Source organism: Kwoniella mangroviensis (assembly GCF_000507465.2).
Source record: "Kwoniella mangroviensis CBS 8507 chromosome 1 map unlocalized Ctg01, whole genome shotgun sequence".
NCBI lineage: Eukaryota > Fungi > Basidiomycota > Tremellomycetes > Tremellales > Cryptococcaceae > Kwoniella > Kwoniella mangrovensis.
This window is the reverse complement of record NW_027062533.1, coordinates 10,150,740-10,174,949: the sequence shown is the minus strand read 5'-3', so window position 1 is coordinate 10,174,949 and position 24,210 is coordinate 10,150,740. Positions and strand designations below refer to the sequence as shown.

The following is a 24,210-nucleotide window of genomic DNA, read 5'->3' as shown; positions in this document are numbered from 1 at the left end:
CCACCATCTTTCATCTCCATCCCACATCCTTGACACATATTTACACACATCCACTTTTTGTCAATCCTTCTTCAGACCGTCATACATGCTCGACACGCTCTCCTCAGTAATATGACAACACTAAGACCATCAAGGGGGGATCCGGGGATACATGAAGTATGTTGAGCAAGACCTCGAGCTGTTGAAACACTTGACAATTTTCTGATCAACTTGACTGTTCAGGTATGGGCAGATAATCTCGAAACAGAGTTCGCAGCATTACGAGCAGCCGTAGATCAGTATCCATTCATATCGATGGTGAGTAACCCTGCACATCTAGCTACTAGCTTGTTGCTGTTGTCATAATGTCCTGTCATTTGGTATGAGCTGATATATGATTTGGTTTATATTCGTAGGATACGGAATTCCCAGGGATAGTAGCTAGACCAATAGGAAATTTCAAGACTGGATCGGATTATCATTTCCAAACTATGAGATGTAATGTGGATATGCTCAAGATCATCCAGCTGGGTATAACGCTATGTGATGAACATGGGAATTCCCCCGAGGTATCAACTTGGCAATTCAACTTTGCCTTTAACCTATCGTGAGTGCTTTTGACATTTCATATTGACCTGTCACCGGCAGTATCACCAAATACGTCAATCCAAACAAAGCTACAAGGTCATTATAACGATGGTAATCAAATACTATCAGTTCTGAATGATGGAGTTTAGTATTTCGGGCTTTTCCAATTGGAAGTGATGGCTGATCTTATTTGTTCATCACATCATGTAGAGACGACATGTATGCTCCCGACTCGATAGATCTCCTCAAAAATTCAGGTATTGACTTCAAGCGGAACGAGGAGGAAGGTATCGATGTGGAGTACTTTGGAGAATTGTTGATCACATCTGGGCTGGTGTTGTTCGATAACATCAAATGGGTCTCATTCCATTCGTGAGCACCAATTGTCATGCTGTTCCCCTCCTTCACCTTTTCCACCGAGACGAAGTGGGGCAGGGAGGTATATGATTTAAAATCCACCCTATATCCATGCTCATATTTCCCATCGTCCATCTTGCCTGCATACGCTACTGCCCCCTTATTTGTACATTGCGATCAATAGCTGACCTCAGTGTGATGACATAGGGGATACGACTTTGGATACCTCCTCAAAATCCTCACTTGCGAACCTCTCCCCGCCAACGAAACAGATTTCTTCAACCTTCTCTTCCTCTGGTTCCCTTGCATTTACGATATCAAGCATGTCGTGAGGTCCGTCAAGACTTTGAGAGGTGGCTTACAGGAGATCGCCGAATCTTTAGGAGTGAGTTCCGTGCATCAACACACTGTCTTGTCCGAGAAGGGTCGGCTAGTGGTCATTTGTGATCTGTACTGACTTGTATATCCTTGTGTCTAAACAGGTGACCAGGATAGGTCCTCAACATCAGGCAGGATCCGATTCACTTCTCACTGCTGCGGTGTTCTTCAGAATAAGATCGAATTATTTCGATAATAATCTGAACGATGACTACTACAAGTGAGTGCCTGCATTCAGCATACAATCTGATTTCGTTACTTTTTGTACACTTCATTGTCTTTGAATTATATCATTTTGCCTTCCTTCTCGCCACACACACATATTTCCCACATTTATCCACATGTTCGCTATCTCCACTACTTCATCTGCTTTCTTTGATACTTGATCATCATGACTACTTGCTCACTCGCTTTGTCCTGCAGAAATTACCTATACGGCTTCTCATCGGGTCGACACGGTAAAATCTCACCGCCAGTCGCACCAACGGGTTTGATAGGGAATGAGAAACCTTACTAGACTTGATCTTATGGCGGAGTTTCCAACTTCGTTCAATCCTTGTATACATATATCAAAATTTGATCTTCTTTCCCTACGACGCAGTAGACCAGATTCTTGCCCGAACAGACTGCTATTTCTTCCTCCTAAGGGAGATCAGCATATACCAAGCGTTTTTGCTCGATATCAAATTGCATGTAACCCATTTTTGTGATGTGTCGTTTGCTATTATCCATTCGAACATCTGGATACGAATATCCGATCGCTGTAAGTAAAGCATCATGGATCCAATCCATGCCGACTGATCAACTACAATACCTTGTTTGCCGCACTTTCTCACGACTTAAGATCGGGGAATGCCAACAACGATCCATTTTGCGATCGGAATTCTTCCTCGAATCCAGTGCTTCGGGTGATCACCTCTGAAAGTCCAGATGTACCCATACTGTACCCGTGTCACTGTGGCTTCACGCTAAAAAGTTAGGAGGATATAAATCACTAGTCCAATAGCAGATGGGCTCTGTTGAATTTCGGTGATCACTCTCCATCTCCATCTCGACCTCCAATTTCCATTAAATACTGCTCACTCAGGGTCAGATCTCGATCGGGATAACCATGCGGTACAACAACTTCTTTTCTCTTTGGCATGTTATCATTTAATTCCGACGTTCCGTGACTTGACTTATCTACTATTCTTGGCTGCAGTAAGATCTTAGTACCTCAACCGGCATCGTCAGCGGTCAAGTCATATATATTGTCATACCACATTAGGGGAATGTACAGTATGTATACAGTTCCCTACCTGATAAAGCTATGATTTTCTTTGTCTCCAGGGAGGAGACATTCTCAAACGCCAAATCTAGTCTACGTAAACACATATTCACAGTATAACCATAATCAAGCTTCTTCCTGACTCACACTCACACAGTTAGTTATCCTCTCGGACCTGAAGATCAAACATCTCTTTTTCTTCGGTTTTGAGTTTGAGATGAGGCACAGATACATGTGCTTTTTTCAATGGTACGTACTCATGTATTGCAATGCCCGTATAATACACTCTCAACGGGATAATGATGATCCTTTCACTATCTATCCGGTGCTGATTGAATGAGATTTTGTAAGCAGATTGCATGGATATGATATCTGGATCGGTCACCTTTTGTTATTTGTGAGAGTTCTGAGAATGAAAAAGAGAGGAGAAACCGTTGACTCTTCGCACCTAAGCGATGATTGGTACATACTACTACATCATAATGTCATATCATCTACGTTGCTTTCGGGTGTTTAGCGTGACGTTTGACCGATGTTAAAGTATAAATGTTCTTCAGATATTTGAAAAGTATCTCGACTCACTTATCGCTTTGATCGTCTGTCCTGGCTAACAACCTTGCCTTTCATCGCGTTCCACTCCCCCTAATCTCTCTGCCTTATTCCTCGCGTACATCCAGGATTCTCATCTCATCTCATCACAAAGATATGGCCTCCCTACATCTGCCTATCTTTACATCATTCCCTATCATTTCGTTATCTGCATCGCCATAAGGTCAATTCAATTCCGGTGTTATTAATTAAGAGTACGAGTAGAATTAGTTGCGGTGTATTTGCAGATCAAACAACATCGCATCTTCATTTGCTATACATACGCTACGCTACATGTGAACATTAGGATACATAAGTTGCTGTACTACACCGCTTGCTTGGGATCTAAGATACAGCAATTACGAAGTGTGATTGAATTGAAACATCGGAGGTATATCTGAGAACGGTGAATGTACCGTACAATTCAAGTACGTGCCTTGTGAATAATCTAATTTCACTCGAGTCAAGTTGACTAAGATTAGTCTTACAGCTATTTAGCTTACTGACAAGGATTTTTTTGCTTGTTAGACTACCTACCTATACGGATGCGATGAACGTCTGGATGCATATAAAGTAAAGATCAAAATTCAGTCGGGTCCAACATACATATCGTATCCATCCCTGACTTCCCAGGTAAAGGGTAAAAAGGCGGTGTCAGATTAGCTCTCTCTCTCTATCTCTTTGTCGGAACAAACGCCGTCAACGTTGTCTTCGGATCCGCAGTTAGGTAACTACCACACCATACACCTTGCGAGTAGATAGAAACAATCGGATCTTCTTGGCTTGGCAAATTGTGGAGATTGGACTGCAATGCTATTTATGGTTACTAAGCGAGACGATAAGGAACGCAAGTCTGTCTATGCATAAACGAACCCACCCATCAAAGGACCATCGAACGACACAAAAGTGTTCTGATACACCACGCTTTGACGATTCAGACAAAGCTAATTACGATACTACTCTACATACCATACACCGCATTCGACACACCGCTCTCCATTCCTTTGGAACAAGAAGACGAAGACACAAACGAGAAAAAGGTACAATCAAGAGTTCATCTCGATACCAATCCCGATCAAATCAGTACAAGTAGATCTGATCTCATTCAAGGTCATAACACCGTACACCGTACAAACCCGTTCCTTGTCATCGTCTCACCATCAAAGCTTTGCTGCGCCTTGCTTCCCTCACTAAGCAGGTGATATTCACCAGTCCTATGCAACTATAAATATACCAAGAGGAAAAAAAAAAGATCGACATCTCTCCCCGTGTTCCGAATATATCGCATCAGAATCAATTCAATTCATCGCAATATAGCATTACATCACAGATGACACTGTGCCTACGCAAACCGGTGATCAGATTCCGATAGACTCGATACCAAGACAAGACTATCATTGCCCTTGCTGCAAGCGATACGGTAAGCGAGGTGGTGGTGTCATTTAGGTCAAACAAAGATCGTCTTTCTGCATCTGCATTTCCATCTCTTGTATCAACCTCACAAGCGAAGTGGAGGAGGGGTCCTTTGGGTATACCATAACATCCTCTCTCACAAGCTCCGACGGTCGTTGCCCATCTTACTAATCCACTGCATCAGCTATACCATTATATCAATACCAAACGTCATTTAATCCTATCCATCTCAATTCATCCTCATCTTACTCTCTGGTCATCGCCTTTCTCTTTGCAGCTATCACTTCCCTGTTTTTATCATCTATCACGATAGGAAATATATACATATATACCCATCAAGTCACATAGCCAACATGAGTGAGTCTTCTCCTTCTCCTTCTTTCTTCTTCCTTCTCCAACCTCCATCTCCCTCCGTAATCCCCCTGCGATTACGACCCTTGCCTGTGCGCATCAATTCAGTCATCGTTAGCGTAAGATCCATCAAAGCTGAAACTTGTCTATTCTATTCTCCTTGGTCCTTACCTCCTCGCCATCGGACATCGACTTCACCCCTTTCCTCGACTCAACTCACCTCGCATACGATATATAATCAACTTTGACTTGTCATCCGTTGATTTATCGATCGCATCCATCCCCTCTTGCGTACATATACATACCCGTACATACCATCGTACCATATCCGATCGATTCTGACTATTCGATAATTCCGATCAACGCGGCTCTTTGACCCCGTCCGACGTGATTGATTGTGTCCGTGTGCGTATCTGCAACTGCACCATCAATAACACACACGACCGCCACCTTAATTAATCCATCCTCCTGATAACAACTACTACCAATCTTCCTCGATCCATCGTTCGGACCGACTTGTTCGACTGCTTTCTGTCGCGTGATACATATAGCTCAAGTGCGAACGAAGAAACCTACAGGAATAGAGGACGATAGTCCGCCACACTCAGCCAAATTCCGAAAAAGCACTCGACATCATCATTCCCATAAACATAGTCCAATTGAAATCAAGATGCCACCCATCGTTGGATCACATGAACATCACCAGCACGAGCAGAGCGATGAGGGTCTCAAGAATGGTATGCATCATCATGGAAGAAGAAGAGGTAAATCTTCTTTGCCACTTTACGTTACATCGCTTTCCTTACACTTGATACCTATGAGTGATGACTGATGCTTTACTGTCCGATCATTGTCAGCACCTGGTCAGCCACTCAGACGAGGAGACGCCTGTTTGATGTGTCGAGCGAAGAAACTCGCAAGTGCTCTTCCGTCTCACTCGTGAACACCAGATCGCCTAAGGCTAAACTCTGTTTTCCAATATAGAAATGTTCCGCCCAGAAACCAGTGTGTGATCAGTGTGCCAAGCGCAAAGATCGATGTGTCTACGATGCTGTACGCCCTGCTTCGAGGGTTGAACAGCTCGAGAAGAAGCTTGGTAAGCCTGTTTTTTCCATTGCGCCCCCTCGACATAGTCAATCTGATGTACTGCATTGTGACTACTGTAGCTGAGATGGACGCTGAGGATTTCCGTGAAGCAATGAGACGAACCGCTTTCAAAAACTACGGTCGATCAGACTTCGAGAATTTAGCTGAATCATTGGCTTCACTTCCCTCGAACAATACGATTGGTCAAGATAACGGCATACCCAGCTTGTCAGGGTTCAACCTGATTGGATCATCCCAATCTCGTTCCAAAGTACCGAATGGTCCCCTTGAGACGCCCAGCCCAACATCTGTTGATCAGATGCTCAACCCCGACTCTGAGCCTCTTGTCGATATTAATGACATGCCTCTATCTGCTTGGCCATGGCCTCAATCGGGAACGAGCTCAAGTTTCAACCTCAATCATCTCAATCACCATGAAATGTTCCAACCCAGTCAACTACATCAAGCTTATTTGCATGATGATACTCTCCCCTGGCCTTTGATGGGATCGTCAAACAATGCATCTTTCCTCAATCCATCAGATGCACCTCCTATTAATGGGTTGTTCCAGATATCTGTTCCCTCTCCATCCAACGGGTCTACACCGTCCTCTCGAGCCCAATCGCACGACTCGACAGCTTCGCCTACCCCACCTCAATTCCTCAAGTCCAACACATCACCGCCAGTCAGTGGGATCCACAATCTCAATATCAACTTACCCACTGGACATGACAGCTCGTTATCTGTTGACTGTCCATCAACGTTCAGACCACACGGTATATTGCCTTCGTACGATCACAACCAGTCAGGCCTGCTTTTCAACCATGGTTTGGGTATCAGCCTTCCAAACGGATTTGGCTTCAACTTTGGAACTTTTTTACCTGAAAGTCAGGAGATCACACCAGCTTCTGAAGTCATTCGCAGTGTGTTGCAAGTCAAGAGAGATGTTACGGCTGAGAACAAATCTATCAGAGCTAAAGAATTGAGCGATGGAGCCAGAGATTACCTGTGAGTAAATCTTTCTTCCTTCTGCATGTGCATCTCACCTGAATTTTGAAACGCTGATGTCGTATGGCCAGACTCGACTTATTCTTCAGTACAGATCCACCAAGACCACTATACGGATCTGAGTTCTTCACCGAAGACGAGTTCAAAGCGAGATTGGCATTACCAGGAAAAGATAGACCTCACCCTTCTCTGGTGTTTTCCATGGTGAGTTGCTCTTGATGCTTGAAAATCACCATCGAATCAGGCTGATCTGCTTGGGATCTGTCAGTGCACCATAGCCGCCTCTGAATCCTACGTACCGAGTATTCGAAAATTTGCAGAGCCCCTGTTCAAGATCGCCACTTCCAAATTGGAGATTGCCATAAGGAAGGAAGGTAGATTGATTGACGCTATAAGAGCGAGCAAGAATTTGTCAAAATGGTTATTCATCCAAGGTCGAGTATTTGAAGGTTATCAGTACTCCTGCAAAACTATCTCGTTAGTGTTTCATCTCAGCCTGTTAATCTATTTTTGCTGACTGGTGAAGGTAGATTATGTATAGCTTGCGGATTGCATCGAATCTCATCTTCGATCTTCACTCCGGCTCCGGCTTCCGAATCGCAGGATGTTCAAGCTGGAAAACCTAGATATCTACTTGAGCCACCTAAAAGCCAAGGGGGATTGGCTGAGCGAATACATGCCTTGTAGGTTTCAAGCGTGAGCCGCCGTAAATGTCAAATTCTGCTGACTGCATGTGTTATTGATATAGCTGGTCAGCTTGGGGTAATGATAAAGGCGGTTGCCTCACGCACCATCGGCCGTCGACCATAAGAGATGAAGAGATAATAACTCCGTTACCAAGACTGAGGGAAGACTTTTTATCGGTCAGTACAATCTCGTACATTTGCGCTGCTCATCTGTGACGATCAGCTTAATGATATCATTTGTAGGATGCTTTGTTTAAGGAACCCGATATGACATTGAGAGATCTATATGATCTTCCTTATCGAGACAACGCATCTCCTCCAAAATCTATTTTGTATGTTCTCTTTTAGAACCCTTTACAAATCGCTCACATATTAACCCAATTGTATATACAGTGGCTATATCCTAGCAGCCGAACATCTGATTTACCGAGCCATGAATCTTCTGTCTCAACCGCCCGAAAATATGATGTCATCCTACAGAACACTGGGTCTGTTTGGTAGCTCGCAGGTATGGACACCACGCGAGCACTACCCTACAGCTTACAAGGAGATAATGGAGACTTCGTTATGGCTCGAGGAGAAGATACCTGAAGATTGGAAAATGAACTTCTTGATTACTGGTAAATGGGGTGAACCTGATATTCCTATTGTTGTGAGTTGAGTGCCATCTTACGATATTAAGATTGAATACTAAGAGGTTTCTATATCATCATTGTGATAATCTAGGCTTTATGCTTGAAGACCGCTCGAATGCACTTACATCCTCTCGAATCAGAGTTCGATCGACCCATCGGGCTTTCCCTCGCATTCGATTCAGCTCAATTGATCAAGACTTTACAAGTTTACTATAAGAATGTAGTTACTTCTCTTGATCCTACTTCTGAGCCTCAACCCCGCACACCCCATCACATGAACATTGGGCATTCGACGTTCTCAGGAATCAATAATCGGATACCTGATAACAAAGATAATTCAAGGAATAGAGGTGGAATCAGTGGACCGTATGGGATGAGTCCATGTTACGGAGTTGTTCAAAAGTTGGTAGAAGGGTCGATAATCTTGGAGAAAATAGGTCAAATTGAAGGTATGTCCTACTTACTTTCTCTTTCTTCTACTATCTCAACCATGATTTATAAATTGAAAAAACTGATTATGGTTGTTTATAGAATCGAGAAAATGTATGCAGGAAGTAACAAACTTGTTGGATGGATTTAGAGGATTGGCTATTCATTGTAAAATTATGTTAGTGAATCGTTAAGTTAAAATCCCAAGTACCTACGTGAAAAATAAGATGACTGATGTGGTTGAGGTTGATTTAGTGCTGCGTATGTTGACAAATTGGAAAAGCTCGTGCCGAAATGAAAGTGGGCGAAATAGGATGGTATGAAACGGAAGATGCGTATAGGAGACTAGCAATATACATTACAAGAAGACGATTGAATAGACGGATCTACTGTATTGCCTCGAAACGAGCATTCTCAAACTGGTTCTCTTAGGAACAGAGTAATTTGATTTAGCAAGTCTACTGTACTTTGTGTACGATTTGATTTTTGATTCTTTTTTGGTTCTGCTTCTTCACTTAATTATTCTGTAGCATATTTCATAGTTCTCTGTACTGTTTCTCTCTCGTCAATGGCTTCTTGATTTAATGGATGTACGAAGTCCTACTTTGGTATTTTGTATATAATACGATAGAAGGGAGAAAAAGGAAATAGATGTCAACGATTCACTTGGTATAGTGCAACATACTGTACCGTGCTGTACACATAATGTGATGTAGATGAGTAAGAATATGAATATGGTCAATATGTATACTTTTGTGCTTTGATGATATGCGGGATTGATGTCAATGACCAAAGCAAAGACAGATACATACAGTACATTCAGCTAAACTAGATTACAGATATACTCCTAGATACACACATAGATATACAGTATATAGATCCGTAGATCCGAGGATTTGAGGATGTGAGAAGAGTCTTAAAGCCTAGCCTTGACTCCCACAGGTAACATCCGTTCATCTGATCACGATCAACATCATCAGTATCTTCGCCTCGCCTGGCCTAAATGAAAACAAAGCAAAAGGCGAAAGACAAGATCTACTCACAATTCTCTTCGTACATTGTTATTCCACCACTGGCAGCATTCAAAGATGAAATATCCACCATGTTAGGTACGACATCTGACAATGTCGGAGCTCCGATCAATCTCATATTCATCTCAAATTCGTCCTATGTCGATCAACACACAATTCAGAAGGTCAACCTTGCAAAGCACACAACGGGTAAACCTGTGCAACACTGCTCACCTTTAAAATCTCAAAAGCCCTACTGACACCTTGTTCACCATAAGTGCTCATAGCGTAAATCATGGGTCTACCAATACCCACTGCTGTCGCTCCCAGGGCAATAGCTTTTAAAACGTCCGTGGCTCTCCTTACTCCACCGTCAACGAATACTTCAAATGGTCTCGAAGGGGTCATGTATCCCCGTTTTTTAAGGATGGAAACTACTTGAGGGAGGATTGTAAGTGGTGAAGGGGCGAAATCAAGTTGTCGACCGCTAATGAATGACCAACATTTGAAAAGACGAAAAAGTGGAAAATCAGCTTCTTTCCCACCGATTCTGTCAATACAAATTCAATAATGGAGGGTCGGTTTGCTGTATGAATGGGAAAATAATTGACGGATATGCTCACCCATGATTACTCAATACCACACCATCACACCCGTACTCGGCCGCCATCACCGCATCTTCCCAACACTGCACACCCTTCAGTATCACCTTCATCTCCCCAACTGCTTCTTTCAGCTCAGCTAAGTCGTTCCAGTTTAGCGATGGGTCGATGAACGAAGAGATGGCTCGCGCAGCGCCTTGATCACGCTTGAAGTTGTCTCCGCCTTGAGTTTGTTGGGATGAGGCGTTGCCAACGAATTTGGTTCGCATATCCTACGAGGTAGATGTGTTATCAGAATCGAGCTAGCTGTTGATATTTATCTTTGATTTCGTGACAGGGACACCTCGTCAATTCGTTTGTGATAGGCTGTTCGATTGCAGGTGATCGTTGACGCAAAGCGTATGTAACTCACCTTCTCCCGTCTTCCTAATTGAGGCGCATCGACAGTGATGAATAATGCTTTGACACCTCTCTCAGCAGCATGTTTGATGATTTTTTTGGTTCTCGAGCGATCAGCATTGACGTAGCTACGAGACAGGAGCGACCATAAGCGAAAGGAAAAGATGTCATGTTCACTGATCAAGGCACATGCCGTAGGAGATAGATGGATTGAAAGCAAGACACTCACAGCTGTAAGAACTGAACTTGATTTGGGATAGCTGCATCGACCATTTCGTCGAACGAACAAGACGCAAGGGTGGGTATCTGATCACCATTTCGGACAAGGTCAATCTTGATGATCACAACAGAACCAGAGTCTGATGGGACATACCATCTGAATGACGTTATGTTTGCCTGCGGCTCTAGTCAAAGTTACCTCTCCTTCGGGATGACCAAGTTTACCTATATATATCATACAGTCAAAATCAGCGAGATCAACGTTAGGGTAGAGAAGAAAGGAGCTGGATATACCTAGCGCAGTGGCCGTTATGTAGACAGGCATGGAGGTCTTGTGACCCAATATCGTTGATGAATAATCGACTGTACCGACGTTCCGTAAGATTCGAGGTCGGAACCATACTCTGTGAACGGCAGTCAGTTCGTTTATCCAGCTGAGAAGATAGCTAATATACTGACCGATGGTAGGCATTATGATTCTCTCGCTGTATGGCCACGATGTGAGCGCCCATCCTTGCTTAGAATTGAATGGTAACTCACCATCGTAATCTCATCGTCCGCACCGCTTTCGCACATGTGACCATGTCAGCTTTCTTCCACTTTCCCCGTGATATCCTTGAAATTTTCAGGACTATTTGAAAGAGCTGACTCACGAGCTATAATAGTTCCATCCCCTCTTACCCATTGTCCTCCTCGCAACAGCTTCGAAATCGTGCAAACTCAGTATCTCCTCCAAGGGCGGTTTAGCGTATTCTTCTTCGCCTCCTGCTAATAGCTCGTTGGTCTTTTGAGGAATGGACACGGATGTTGGAGGTGGGGCTGATGCTGAGACAGGTGGAGGAGGGAGTGTAGATGGGATCAAGGGACCGAGATGTTTTGAGGGGTCTAATTCAACCAAAACTCAGCTGAGGAGAGTAGAGGTAGATTGCAATGGACGTACCGAGATTGTCAATTATAGCATCTGGTGGATGTATTGGCTATTTGACTGAAATTAGCACCACACTGAAAAGATTAAGAAGAGGAGATTATGAAAGCTGGAGAAGAGAAACTTACCTCGTACTCCTCTGTAGCGTCCATTCCAGCGTATCGCCTATCCACCACATCAGATATCCAGACTGCTTTCCGCTCCGAGGTACACTTACAAGATGATCTCCGCACCACCTTCAGACATATCATTAGCTGAGAGGAGAGTTTCAAGATATGAATGATATAGCTTACCAGGATGTTCCTAAGATTCACGATGCATGAGTTAAATCTACTATGTTACCTGTAGAGCAAATCGGAAGACACACTCACATCCAAGAAATCAGTCACATCGTAAACTTTACCTAATATCCACCGCATCAGTCACCTAGACCTCTTGCTTGATGAGTCTAGTTGAGATACATACCATGAACGACTATCCATACGCCCTAATCAAGTCACATATTTTGATCAGACCATCTCGCTGTACTTTGATTTTACGTTCAACTCACATTCTCCCTGCTATTATGCTTGGCGACTTCCTTGCCGTCAACTCCTTTTTGCGCAGTCATGCTGTATATCCGATTCTGTGTTTCCGTCTATCCTCTATCTGAGGGCCAAGCACACAGGATTAACAGAAAGATTAGAGACCATAAGACTTGTATATATGTACACTGTATTTTTATACAGTACATGGCGGGGAGAGATGGACGATGGACATGCAACCGGTTACTACCGGACCGAAGTAAACTACCAATCACCGTTCAACCATCTCATGGACCATCTTAAAAACAGCAGCAATCACAAGACATGGTATAAGAAGAGGAATGCTGGAGCGGAACGTCGATGATACCTGTGAGATGTGGTCACGCAAGCAAGTATATACCTCTATGCATGTTGTAGCTTCATACCATCTGTGGTCATGGATAATTCGCTCCGTTCTTATTTAGCTTTTCACCTGATTCTTCTCTTTCTTACTTAGGCAGTCTCCACATCCTTTCGAGATTCAGCTTCAACAGCGGTGGCAGATTGTTGGGCGGTCTAATATATCATGAGTCAATTAGCTGAAAATACCGAGAAGAGTACGGTACGGAGAGATGGATCATGACACGGATCACTGGCGAGGCGACGAGAACGTGGAGATCCATTATAGGTGAGGTAGGTTTAGACAAAATATAGAGCGGAATAAGGGATAACGAGACATTTGAGCGTGTAAACCATGATACTCACTTTCAAGGCTTCAGCAGAAACACCTCCAGAGGATTGTTCACCAGGAGCAGGACCGGGGTTTTGACCGGAAGCCTCTGCGACACGTGACATAATCAGCATATGTTCCAGCTATACCATCACGCAGCCGACAACAGAGTGCGTAGCTGATATCAGATGTGCGGTGAGGTTACAGCTGTCATGAGGACCAACTCACCAGGTCGTTGATCAGCTTGAGTCATCTGTTTACCACCTCCTGGAACCAAGGGGTCTGGCTTTTCGGATGAAGGGGATTGAGTACCAGCGGGAGCCATCTTGATATGTGCGTTGTTTTTCTTATGTGTGGTGGCTTACGACGAGAACTGAAGGATATGGGTAATTTATACGTTATATAGGTAGAAGATGGAAGAAGAAAGGATGAAACGGATCTATCTGAATGAAGGCATAACTCACCATTGCACCACTAGTACTAGTTTTTGGGGGAGTGAGCGAGTTTGACGTCATCGGCAACAGCAACACACAGAAACACGCGGTGCCACGTGCCATTCTGCCAAAGTGGCACACAGACTTGAAACTCAAAAAGATTGAAAGAACCCACGGTTGGCATTTCACTCGAATGCATGTGGGGATCAAATTCTCATCGCAAGTGTACAGTACGTCTGCGTGTGTCTCGAAAGGGACCGCATGCCCGTATAGATTTGACCCTTTGTGTGTGCAAGGTAGGCTGTCTCAAAGATTTGATAGCCTGGTGTTGGTCCATCCGGGAATAGGATCAAACGTCCCAATGACACATACAATCAACAAATGGCGAAAATCATTCGGTATACACAAGAGCACAACAGAAAAGGGCGGTGAATGAACATCTCAGTGATCTCAAAGCATTCTGATATACCACCTGGGGATGAAGAATGGGGGAGGTCCGGGCGAAAGGGATCAGTAAAACTGGGGCGGATCTGGGAGGGAGTCAATAAGGTACTTGGCGATTTATATTTTGCGGGTAAATGGGATATTGCAGAGAGGAAACAAAATCAAGAATGATGTCAGCACTGTTTTCAAATCACATTTCATACATGTAGAATGTTCTTTGTGTTTCACCGACGATCATAATTTTGATCCTAAAAACAAGTCGGAACAAAACAACCATCTCAACTAATTGACGATCACACATGATTGATAGACCGATGTTCCGGTATGTATGCTGGCGCTTTCCGACTCAGGAGACCACAAAAACCAAGAGCTATACAAAACAATTCTGATGCAAACATTCGCGTGTTCACTGACATGGCAAAGTCACTCATGCCAATGCGTCGCTCTTGCGAGGCCGCGTTACGCGATCATCGCGTCCTGAGATCGGAAAGAGATTCAGGGCTGTCCAATTGGAAGAGAGCCTGTGCGTGGTTTTGTAGAGTTCACTAACCGTCAGAAGCTGATAAGCATAAATCCCTTGGTCCTCTTGGCTTGGCTCACGAATTCATGGTGTTGGTGAGGGCTGATTGGACTTGGAAATCCCGGAAATACACAGTCCAACACATAAACACATTTATTCTTTTGGGGTTTTACACAGAATCCAAAGAATATCCGATACTCAAACCAAAGTGATGATTCCTTTGACTCGAAATTTTCAGGATTGTTCACCCGGAGAGCACAAACGAATCCTTGTCGATCTCATAAACGAGATTAGTTGTGCAGCAACATATCGGTGAATATGCTATTCCACCAGCATTGAATTCCTCCCGATTTTCAGCATCATTCATCAAATCATGATTGATGAGATGAGATGAGATGAGACGATCTACCGAAATGTTTCCCCCCTTTTTCCACTACTGCACCATCAAATTCTCAGAGGACGAAAAAGAAAAGGAAAAATGAGAAATTTCGGTTGTACTGTAGCATAACGTCATCCTCTTCATTTTACTTTACTTGTCTCTTCATCCATCTTTCAAGGGGAGTTTGGAATATCGTACGTTAATGCATACCTAGAAAGAGAAACCCCCACTTTTTTTAGAGATGTCGTAATGCTCTGATAGGTACATTTGCATACGATTGATATCAATTTATGCATATATGATTGATAAGGCTAAATATGGGATCACCAGGATATATAAACACCAATGTCGTTGATCTGCAATCGTTCTTCTTACTGACTGTTTTATTTTTGGTAAACCATCTTAGATGTAGTTCTCATACTCGCTTGATATAGCATATCATACCATCATAACACAACAAGAATATCTGGCTGTCCCCCAAGTTGTTTTTCAGAATGATCGACACGATCCACAAATTGTTCATGTCTCACCTCACCTCACTTGCGCCCCCTCCTTCACTTGCCAATCAACGAGTAAATCCCGACGTCGACATCATCGCCGATCCTATTGTAGCCCATTCCCCCAGTAGATTACACTGCATTTGGAGCTGGTATAGGTTCTGCTTCGTTCTTAGTACGATCCTTTAGATGGTAGTTGGTGTTATCACACCGTACTTGGCGGTCAAGATTGAAAAACATCATAGTGAGTCGCTTTCTTTCCTGACTCCCACACATCCAATCCTTCCTACATACTCGATCCGGCTAGTTGATGGTCCCAGGCTGATCAAAGTCCGTTATAAAGGAATCACCTATATATCCAATCTCTATGACCTTATCAACACCTACCTTGGCCTACTCTATCAACTCATCACGTGAGTCCATCTTCGCATGTCTCATACGTGACATCGTCGCTCAGTACCTTTCGGGTTGGTAATTAAAATTGATCGATGAAGGACCGATGATATCAACATCACACCAAATTCAATATTCCTTCCTACCGTACTATCATATTCAATACCCTCATGACCCGCATTACACATCATAAAAGCTCTCACTTATTTCGCGTTGTATATATAAAGACTCTTACCACATCACCCACTTCCTGTCTTCCAGAATAGACACTGAGGATTCTATACAGAATGTTATACTGCACATAAATCATTTCGAAGTTATACGAATCATACCATACCTCATGCGTTGAGCAGATATACATAATCATGTACATAAATCGAAATCCTGAAGGAACTCACATGCATGCTAAATGAAATTCCGTGATCCCTGCTGAACGAGGACACATCGGCAATCAAGATCATCATATGCAAAGATACACTATCTGCCACCTATACTAGAATACAACTCCCGTTCCTAAATATCTGTAGTATCTGTATTTATAGCCTTACGCCCTAAATCCTATAAAGTAAGTCATCCAATCCTCTTCGACCCACTTCAACATATACTCGTCAATCGCACCTATCCCATCATCCTCATATTCTCCTTCCACTTCGCCTTCTTCCTCTCCATCCTGTCCGAAAGCAGGTGTCTGGGGAGTAATCGGGGTGTTCGATCCTTCAACATCAAAGGATACCTTTTGGGGCTGATGCCTCTTGGCGCCCTCACCGGTCGAGGGCATTTCATCGAATTCTTGGAAATCCAACTCATTTTCATTCTGAGCGATCTTCGCGGCGGCCACATCCTCTTCATCTTCCACTTGAGCCAGTACTCTGGCTAATTCCCTCTCTTGTCCCGCCCTAGGTTTCAATTTGGTTATCTCCTCTGCAGTAGGTGTACCTTCCACATCAACATCTATCACTCCATCTTCCCCTCCCTTCCCCTCTTTCACCTCTTGTTCATTTACATCTCCAAACATGTCTTTCCAACCTACTCTTCCCCACCAATCGTTGTTGAATTCCCCCTGTTGAATGACCATCTTATCCAGTAATCTCTTCTGTTCAGCCTTTTTCAACATATTCTCCTCGACCGTATGGGAACTGACGAATCTGTAGATATGCACTTCTCTCGTTTGACCGATTCGGTGCGCTCGATCCATACATTGTCGATCCATCGAAGGGTTCCAATCGGAATCGTAGAAAAAGACCGTGTCCGCTCCAGTCAAATTGATACCGACTCCACCAGATCGACTACTAGCTATAAAAACGAAATACCTAGGATCAGAGTTGAAACGTTCAGTTATCACTTGCCGATCCTCGATTTTGGTCGAACCGTCTAATCGCAGATATCGATGTCCATTGTACGATAAGAAGATTTCAAGTATATCTAATACTCGAGTCATTTGAGTGAAGATTAGCACTCTATGACCACCAGCTTTGAGATCCCTTAACATCGTATACAGGGTTTGCAATTTACCACAATCGTATTGGAGTAGACTTGAATCGGGGAAGGCGATTTGCAATTTCACGGTGGATCGATGGAGTGTATCGAACGATTCCTCCTTCAATAGTGGGTGAGACCAAGGTGTCAGATTTGGTAGAGCATATTTGGACATATTTCTAGCTACGACATTGGGTGGGATCACAGTGAACAGGTCGATTATCGGTTCCAAAGTCTTCGCTCGGTCCGGGAGGGATGAAATCAGGACACTTGCGGGAGGTCGATATTCAGCGAACATTTCATCTTTTCTCGGTGTCGAGGTGAGAGGTAAAAGGTAGTTGGGTGTATAACCAAGTATGTTCAAGAAAGTTGAGCCGTATATCGGTTGGGGTGAACATCTTCTCCTGTTGACATCTCGTAAAGATCTCCAACGAAGGATACTAGCTTGTTCTTGCGCCCATTCTTGGTATTTCAGCCATCCTTCAACAGTCCTAGTATCTTTCTTTGGTCCAGCAGGCAGTCTCCCACGTCGCGTGATGACAGGTTCAATAGCATGAGGCAGTTTATTACTTGCATCGAGCGCTTGTCTCGATCGACATACCCAACCAGATTCTTGCTCATTCGCCGTGATGCCGAGGCATAGCGAGACAATATCCACCTTGCTATCATCTTCTTGAGCAAGAAGGCGTTGTCTGACGAGAATTTCCTGGGGTTCAAAATCCCTTGCCACGCTGTCCATAGCGAAACTAGTTCTAACAGGTCTAACTTCGAATAAATCAGGGTGATTACACACCTTCCTGAGTTGCATCAGAGTATTCATCACTCCGAGATATCCACCGGACGTCAAAGCTTCTTTGGTAGATGATCGAGACATAAACTCATCGTAGAGGAATCTCTGTCGTTTCGACAATTTACAATATACGACATGTTCGAACTTCCCAGGTAGTTGCGTTTCCACTTCCGATTTCAATCGACGTAGAATGAAAGGTCGTAGGAGTGTGTGAAGCTTCGAGACAGTGGCCAATGTTTCCTCGTCCATCGCATCGCCAGTTTCAATCGCCTTGTCCATGGGATCTGCAGTGAAGGTCAGCATCAACTGCCATGCCCTCTTGGAAGATGAAGATGATACCAATACTCACTTGAGAACCATTCCATGAACTCCTTATGATTCGCGAATCCCACCACAGCAGTGGCGTCCGCACCAATACCCCCAGGCATGAGAAAGTATAACAAGCTCCACAGCTCCATCAAATTGTTTTGAAGAGGTGTACCCGTCAAAAGGAGTCTTCGGGAAGCCTTGAAGCCTAACAAAGTCTGCCACCGTTGTGATCTGAAGTTCTTGATGTTGTGCGCTTCGTCCAATATGAGGTAAGACCAATTCTTTCTTCGGAAAATATGTTGATCTGCCAGAACGATCTGATAGGATGTTATACAGACTTGCCAAGAGGTCTCGCTGAGCCATCCTACCCTTTTCTCCTTTCGTTCTTTCTGATTTCCATAGTATGTCAAGACCTTGAAGCCAGGTAAGAATTTCTTGAATTCCATTTCCCAATTCAGTATGACGGAAGTGGGCACGATGATGAGATGTTGACCCCAAATTCCTTTGTCACAGGCTAGATGACCGAGTAAGGAAATAGTTTGAATGGTTTTACTACAAGCAAATGATCAGTGACTTGCTTCTACTGTCAACGACGGTCAATTTCGAAGATCTTACTCACCCGAGACCCATTTCATCCGCCAATATCCCATTCATACCATTCTCCCAGAGACTGGCTAACCATTCCAGACCAGCTTGCTGATATGGTCGAAGTGTACCTCGAAGTAAGAAGGGTTGTCTGACTCTTGGTCCTTCTTCATCCACCTCCATACTTTTACCCCCTTCTTCTTCATTCTCTTCTTCATCATCAGACGACTCCTCTTCCTCTTCAGAGGAAGTAGGTTCGGGACTGGACTCCTGCTCCTGATCTCCCACCACTTCAATCTTCGGACGTCGATTGGAAGAAAGATGCTGCGGCGTTTTCTCATCGGGTGACCACACTGATCGTACCCTTCTTTGACGTTTGCCTTCAATGATCAGTTGAGGCGATGTGGGTGTCTCTGGTAATCGATCGTCGAGAAGAGATTTATCGGTAGCAACCTCTTGGGAGGAGTGAGCATTTGCGAGAGTGCTGACATGAACTTCGGTCGTTGTTGCTACAGGTTCGCCCAATTGTTCTTCGCCATCAGCTCGGTTGCCATTGACCTTTGCCGATTGCTCCTGGTCTTCCTTTGTCTTGTTCTGCGTTATACCTCGGTCGATCCTCATAGCTTGACCATTCGGAAGATGATCATCATTATCATCCACTTCTACATCTTGCTCGCCGGGCACAGGATATCCATACCTCTTCAACAGCTCCTCGATGGGTACATCAGCATCCTGCAGCAACCCGTCATCCTCGCTATCTCTCTCTTGGCCTTCATCCTGGTCTTCCATTTCCACGTCCAACTCTGCATCTTGATCATCCACATCAGACGTATTTGCCGCGGTAAATTCAGTATCATTAGCATCAGGGTCGTCCCCGCTGGGAAGAGGTATTGGCGGTTTGATTTTTCTTTCTCGACGAGATCGGGATATAGTGGTGGAACTGTTTTGAGGGGAATAGTGACCGTTGACTTCAGGTAGGGTGGGTGTATGGGGAGTGAGGAGATCTAGAGGGTCTGGGGAAGATGAAGGGATCCGCGAAGGAGATGAATGTGCTCCATTGCTAATCGTATTGATGTCGAGATGTGAAGTCTTGTCTGAATGGGGTGATACCTGATCATTTTCGTTGACAGAATCCTCCCCCTTTTCACTGATCGTTTCATCCCGATTTACAGTGGGTTCCTCCTGACCATTGAAATCCACTTCTTCATCTTGTCCAAGCAGATTCCGCAAATCTGGCTGAATTCCATCACCATCGTCTTCACTCACATCCTCATTCTCATCTTCTTCACTTTCCAGTTCTTCTCCCTCATCCTCAAGAGGAGTCTCTGGGGGCAGGGACGATTCAATCGGTAAACCCTCTTCCCCTTCCGTCAGACCTTCACCCTCGTCACTATCTTCCGCTGCCGAAACATCTTCAGTAGCATCTGATACATCATCATCACTATCCTCATCTCCATCTCCATCCAGCTCTGTTCCAGTGACTTGAGCCTCTAGCAGACCGGTACTGCGCTGTAAGATGTTCTGGAGATGTTCTTTTCCCAGACGATCCTGTTCGATTTTCTGGATTTCCAACAGTTTCGCTCGAACGATCTACATCAAGTCCAAGCCAAAATCAGCCATCACCAATCCTCGTAAGAAAGGAGTAGTTGGATTTTTACTCACTTTGACAGCCAAAGCCCACCTTTTCCGCAACCCTTTGATCAACTCTTTACCCAGTCTCTTCTTCTCTTTCTCCTCTGCGAGTCGTTCCCTCTCTTCCCTACCTTCTATCCTCTCCCAATAGATCTGTATCATCCTCGCTATCCTCTTACATACTACAGGCTTCATCTTCGCCTCGTTCAACATCGCATTTCTCACCTGTACCATGTGAGCCATAAGCGAATCTTGATAGTCCGTCTTCCTAGGTGGTAGTTTACTAGATTGCGATCTATTCGAACTTGTATTCTTAGATCCGATTAATGACACTTGGTCATCTTCAGCTTCGTCTAGTAATCTTTGTAATCGCCCGTGAGACTGTAAGTACATCACTCTAGCTCTGAAATATCCATCTTTGGCTGCTCGACTCTCCAGCGTTTTGAAGTCCAGCATTGGTCCACTATCTTCCAAGTGTATATACGATTCCAATATAGGCGATATGTGACCATCATGCTGGGGAGATGATGGAGGTTTCTGGGAGGGATCGGTGTATTGGATAGCCCTAGGACCCCTGAGTCGCTCAATAGGTCGTTTGGGTGGAGGAGGAAATGGTAAATGAGCTAAAGAAGGTAGAGGTGCAGGCGTAGGAGCAGGTGGGGGTGAGGGCTCTCGAGGGGTGGATATCTCTATGACAGGTGAGGGGCTAGCCACCTGTTCCTCTGCTGAAAATTGAGCTTGGCGGGTTTTCTTTGCAGCTGGGAGATTAGGTAACGATTGTCGGGATCGTTTCTTCCCTTTACCACCTCCACCTCCAGGATCTTGTATCTCCTCTTTCACTTCGACCTCAGCGGCGACTGCCTCAGCAGAACCACCCATAGTTGTCCGACGTGAAGATTTGCCTTTCTGCGCCTGAGTTGGTAATGGGGGTGGTGGCATTTCCGCCGTGCTTACCGACTGTCTAGATTTTCTACCTCCTTTACCCTTCAATGGCGTTTCTTCCGCTACCTGCACCTCCTCTATCAACACGTCACTTGCCCTCCTCTTGCCTTTGGCTTTTTCGCTTACAGTCGCTGAGGAAGATGAGGCTCCATTCACCTTGAGTACGAACTTTGTTGGGGATATCTGACGGACCATAGGTAGAGCGGCTGGTGTGACGACTTGAGTAAGGATTTCAGATTGTTCGTGAGCCTGTCGACGGGTGGTACGAGCAGGCACGGATGAAGGATGCCTTGAAGGCCCAGCAGAGGCTGATCCAGATGGTAAAGAAGCGGAAGGGGGAAGTAGAGAAAGTAGATTATGTCGTTGTTCCTTCCACTAGGAACACGAATAATGTTGGCTGGAATTATCACTTATGAAGAGGGCGCGACTTACTTCAAGAAATACGGGTGAATTGTCCACTTTAGCCGCCTGATGAGATGTGTCAGCTCATTTTTACGCGCTTTCGTGCCGCCAAATACCCAAGGTCGCTCACCTTAGGATCCCATCCCGTGATCATCGTCACAAATCTCTCGAGGTGGAACTGTTCTCTAATCGCATCATCATGACCGTCCAACAAAATTTTCAATTGCTTCTCCTTCTCCACCAGCAGTTCTTCCCTTTTCTCGCGGATATTTTCATCCCCCAGCCTTCGAGATATCTGATTGAATTCCTTGGGTGTGGGCGCACGTACGCTGACAGGAGTGGGTAGAGGTGTTTTGGGTGAAGGTAGAGCTAGAGGTAAAGAACCGGACTCGGATGGCCGAGCTCTGAGTGCCCTCGCTTTACCTATAGAAGTTGGCGTACCATTTATAGGTGGTACGAATGGTCGTAAGGGACTCTGTGTGATGTTCGATGACGATGAGGGGTCTTCTGCAGGATTTGCAGAATTCGAAGACATGGTGGACGACCTCCACTTTTAGTGGGTTGGGATACCTGAAAATCGCTGGTCAAGCATTCGACGTTTGTTTGATCGTGCAGTGAGCGAGAGGAAGGTTATCAATTAGAAAGCGGGTCGCAAGTGGGCCGGTGACCTCGTGGATGGGGGCAGTGATGTGCTATATGGTAGAAGTATATATGTGAATGTGATGATAATGTATGAATCGAGCTGAGATAACGTTGAAGACGCGAAGGGGGAATAGGAACATCACGAGCGCACACCCCGGGGATAAACAAAACACCACACGTAACACCGACTGTGGCACCTTCATCACAACGTGGAGACTCCGCATTTACAGTCCATGACACGCCGCATCTGATTATACGATGTTGACAAGGCTGTTGGTACATCCGTCATGCACACTCAAACTATATAAAGACAATATGATAGCTGGTCCACAGGTACCTTCAATCGAGCTGCCCGAAAGGGCTTCTCCTATGGCTGTTCAGGCAGCCAGGAATGCAGCTTCAAATCAACATGCCTTGGTCAACTTGATTCGATTGGTGAAGTCTCTTGAGGCCAAGGTCAATTCAGACGACGTGGATCTAGCGAATGAGCCGTACACGGCTAAGAAAGAATGGGAGGTGAGCTAATCCCATGCTATGAGCCCTGCACTATATAAAGCTGACAGTATCTGTCCGATAGACTGTGTTGTACACCCGAGCTCTATTAGATGCCTTGAAAGATGGAAATGAACAGTAAGTTCGGTGTCGCTGCTGCTCACCCGACGTTGCGTAACCAGACAAGCTAAAGAGAAGAGCTTGAACAGATCATCATCAACATCTTCGAACCTTTCTGTATTAGACAAGGAACTTTCATCTGTCGAATCGTCCTTTCGAATCCGACTATCATCCCCCTTACCTACACCAACTCTCAATCCAGCTCTGATCGCTTTACCCATGACTCCCGACCCATCTTATCCTCCCCCTGCAGAATCCATCCCAATATCCTCTTTCCACTCTTCTCCAAAATTGACACCACCCACAGTCACCCCAGCTGAGCGAGTTCCGCCTTCCGATGGAGTAAGGAAAAGGCGATCTCGTGTAGATGAATATCTTGCTCAAAGATCTAAATCAGATCTCACAGGGTCAGAAGAAGGGCTTTTACCTCTTAAACCTATCAAGCCGCCAAAACAGAACGTCAATGGTCAAGGGGAACGAGAAAGTTTGTTAGCTGGATCAGGACCTGGAAATGGATTAGGATCGGCTCAGTTGCATGAAGAATTGGGTGGTCAGCTTGTCGACGTGAGTTCGATGATGGTCATACCATCACTGTCATATCACTGGAGTATGGATGTTCAGCTCATGCGTGCTATGGTCGAAATAGATGTCACACCGTTTGAAGTTAAACGCGGTACATTTTGCCAACTCTCTCGAGAATGAGAAATCGATAATCGAGAATTCACAAAACACCTTAGAGAGTGAGTGATCAGGATGTCTCGTTGCCCCACTTGAAGACTTCATCGTTCGTGCTACAGCTGATGTGGTATGTAAATGATAGATAATCTAACGGTCACTAAATCAACCAAGAAACACCTCTCGAGCGTATCTTCAAAAGGTAGAAGTACGACTTGTTTGACCATCGGCGTGGTCTTATTAGTTATGGTCATGTTCATCTGGACCTATATGCTCATACGATTCACGTAACGTGGCTTTGTACCATTTTCATATAACGAAATCA

The 24,210-nt window shown here is 44.7% G+C and overlaps 6 protein-coding genes across 6 annotated transcripts; 3 read left to right on the top strand and 3 right to left on the bottom strand.

Annotated features, from left to right (window-relative positions):
- Positions 1-111: 111 nt before the first annotated feature.
- I203_103848 (uncharacterized protein) lies at positions 112-1,819 on the top strand (the record flags this gene model as incomplete). Its single annotated transcript, XM_019147356.1, has 7 exons — positions 112-156; positions 223-297; positions 396-586; positions 778-939; positions 1,132-1,309; positions 1,407-1,522; positions 1,726-1,819. The coding sequence occupies 7 exons, from the start codon at positions 112-114 to the stop codon at positions 1,817-1,819; spliced, it is 861 nt and encodes a 286-aa protein (XP_019003021.1).
- A 3,772-nt stretch (positions 1,820-5,591) lies between these two features.
- I203_103847 (uncharacterized protein) lies at positions 5,592-9,063 on the top strand (the record flags this gene model as incomplete). The annotated part of the gene is made up of 13 exons (XM_065517407.1): positions 5,592-5,685; positions 5,779-5,837; positions 5,906-6,017; positions 6,088-7,015; positions 7,087-7,219; positions 7,284-7,492; positions 7,546-7,698; positions 7,764-7,878; positions 7,945-8,033; positions 8,095-8,353; positions 8,428-8,785; positions 8,868-8,943; positions 9,021-9,063. 13 exons carry the CDS (start codon positions 5,592-5,594, stop codon positions 9,061-9,063), a joined length of 2,628 nt encoding a protein of 875 aa, XP_065374225.1.
- Positions 9,064-9,681: 618 nt separating this feature from the next.
- Positions 9,682-12,530, bottom strand: I203_103846 (uncharacterized protein; the record flags this gene model as incomplete). The annotated part of the gene is made up of 17 exons (XM_065517406.1): positions 9,682-9,722; positions 9,809-9,932; positions 10,010-10,262; positions 10,399-10,649; positions 10,790-10,904; positions 11,006-11,082; positions 11,150-11,220; positions 11,290-11,399; positions 11,455-11,480; positions 11,536-11,560; positions 11,649-11,880; positions 11,936-11,972; positions 12,049-12,085; positions 12,138-12,223; positions 12,292-12,323; positions 12,386-12,407; positions 12,471-12,530. The coding sequence occupies 17 exons, from the start codon at positions 12,528-12,530 to the stop codon at positions 9,682-9,684; spliced, it is 1,599 nt and encodes a 532-aa protein (XP_065374224.1).
- Positions 12,531-12,936: 406 nt separating this feature from the next.
- I203_103845 (uncharacterized protein) lies at positions 12,937-13,478 on the bottom strand (the record flags this gene model as incomplete). Its single annotated transcript, XM_019147359.1, has 3 exons — positions 12,937-12,999; positions 13,189-13,262; positions 13,382-13,478. 3 exons carry the CDS (start codon positions 13,476-13,478, stop codon positions 12,937-12,939), a joined length of 234 nt encoding a protein of 77 aa, XP_019003024.1.
- A 2,886-nt stretch (positions 13,479-16,364) lies between these two features.
- On the bottom strand, positions 16,365-22,491 carry I203_103844 (uncharacterized protein; the record flags this gene model as incomplete). Its single annotated transcript, XM_019147360.1, has 6 exons — positions 16,365-18,370; positions 18,436-18,947; positions 19,015-20,570; positions 20,643-21,929; positions 21,987-22,022; positions 22,087-22,491. 6 exons carry the CDS (start codon positions 22,489-22,491, stop codon positions 16,365-16,367), a joined length of 5,802 nt encoding a protein of 1,933 aa, XP_019003025.1.
- A 422-nt stretch (positions 22,492-22,913) lies between these two features.
- On the top strand, positions 22,914-24,176 carry I203_103843 (uncharacterized protein; the record flags this gene model as incomplete). Its single annotated transcript, XM_019147361.1, has 5 exons — positions 22,914-23,114; positions 23,176-23,228; positions 23,300-23,774; positions 23,857-23,950; positions 24,031-24,176. The coding sequence occupies 5 exons, from the start codon at positions 22,914-22,916 to the stop codon at positions 24,174-24,176; spliced, it is 969 nt and encodes a 322-aa protein (XP_019003026.1).
- Positions 24,177-24,210: the final 34 nt, after the last annotated feature.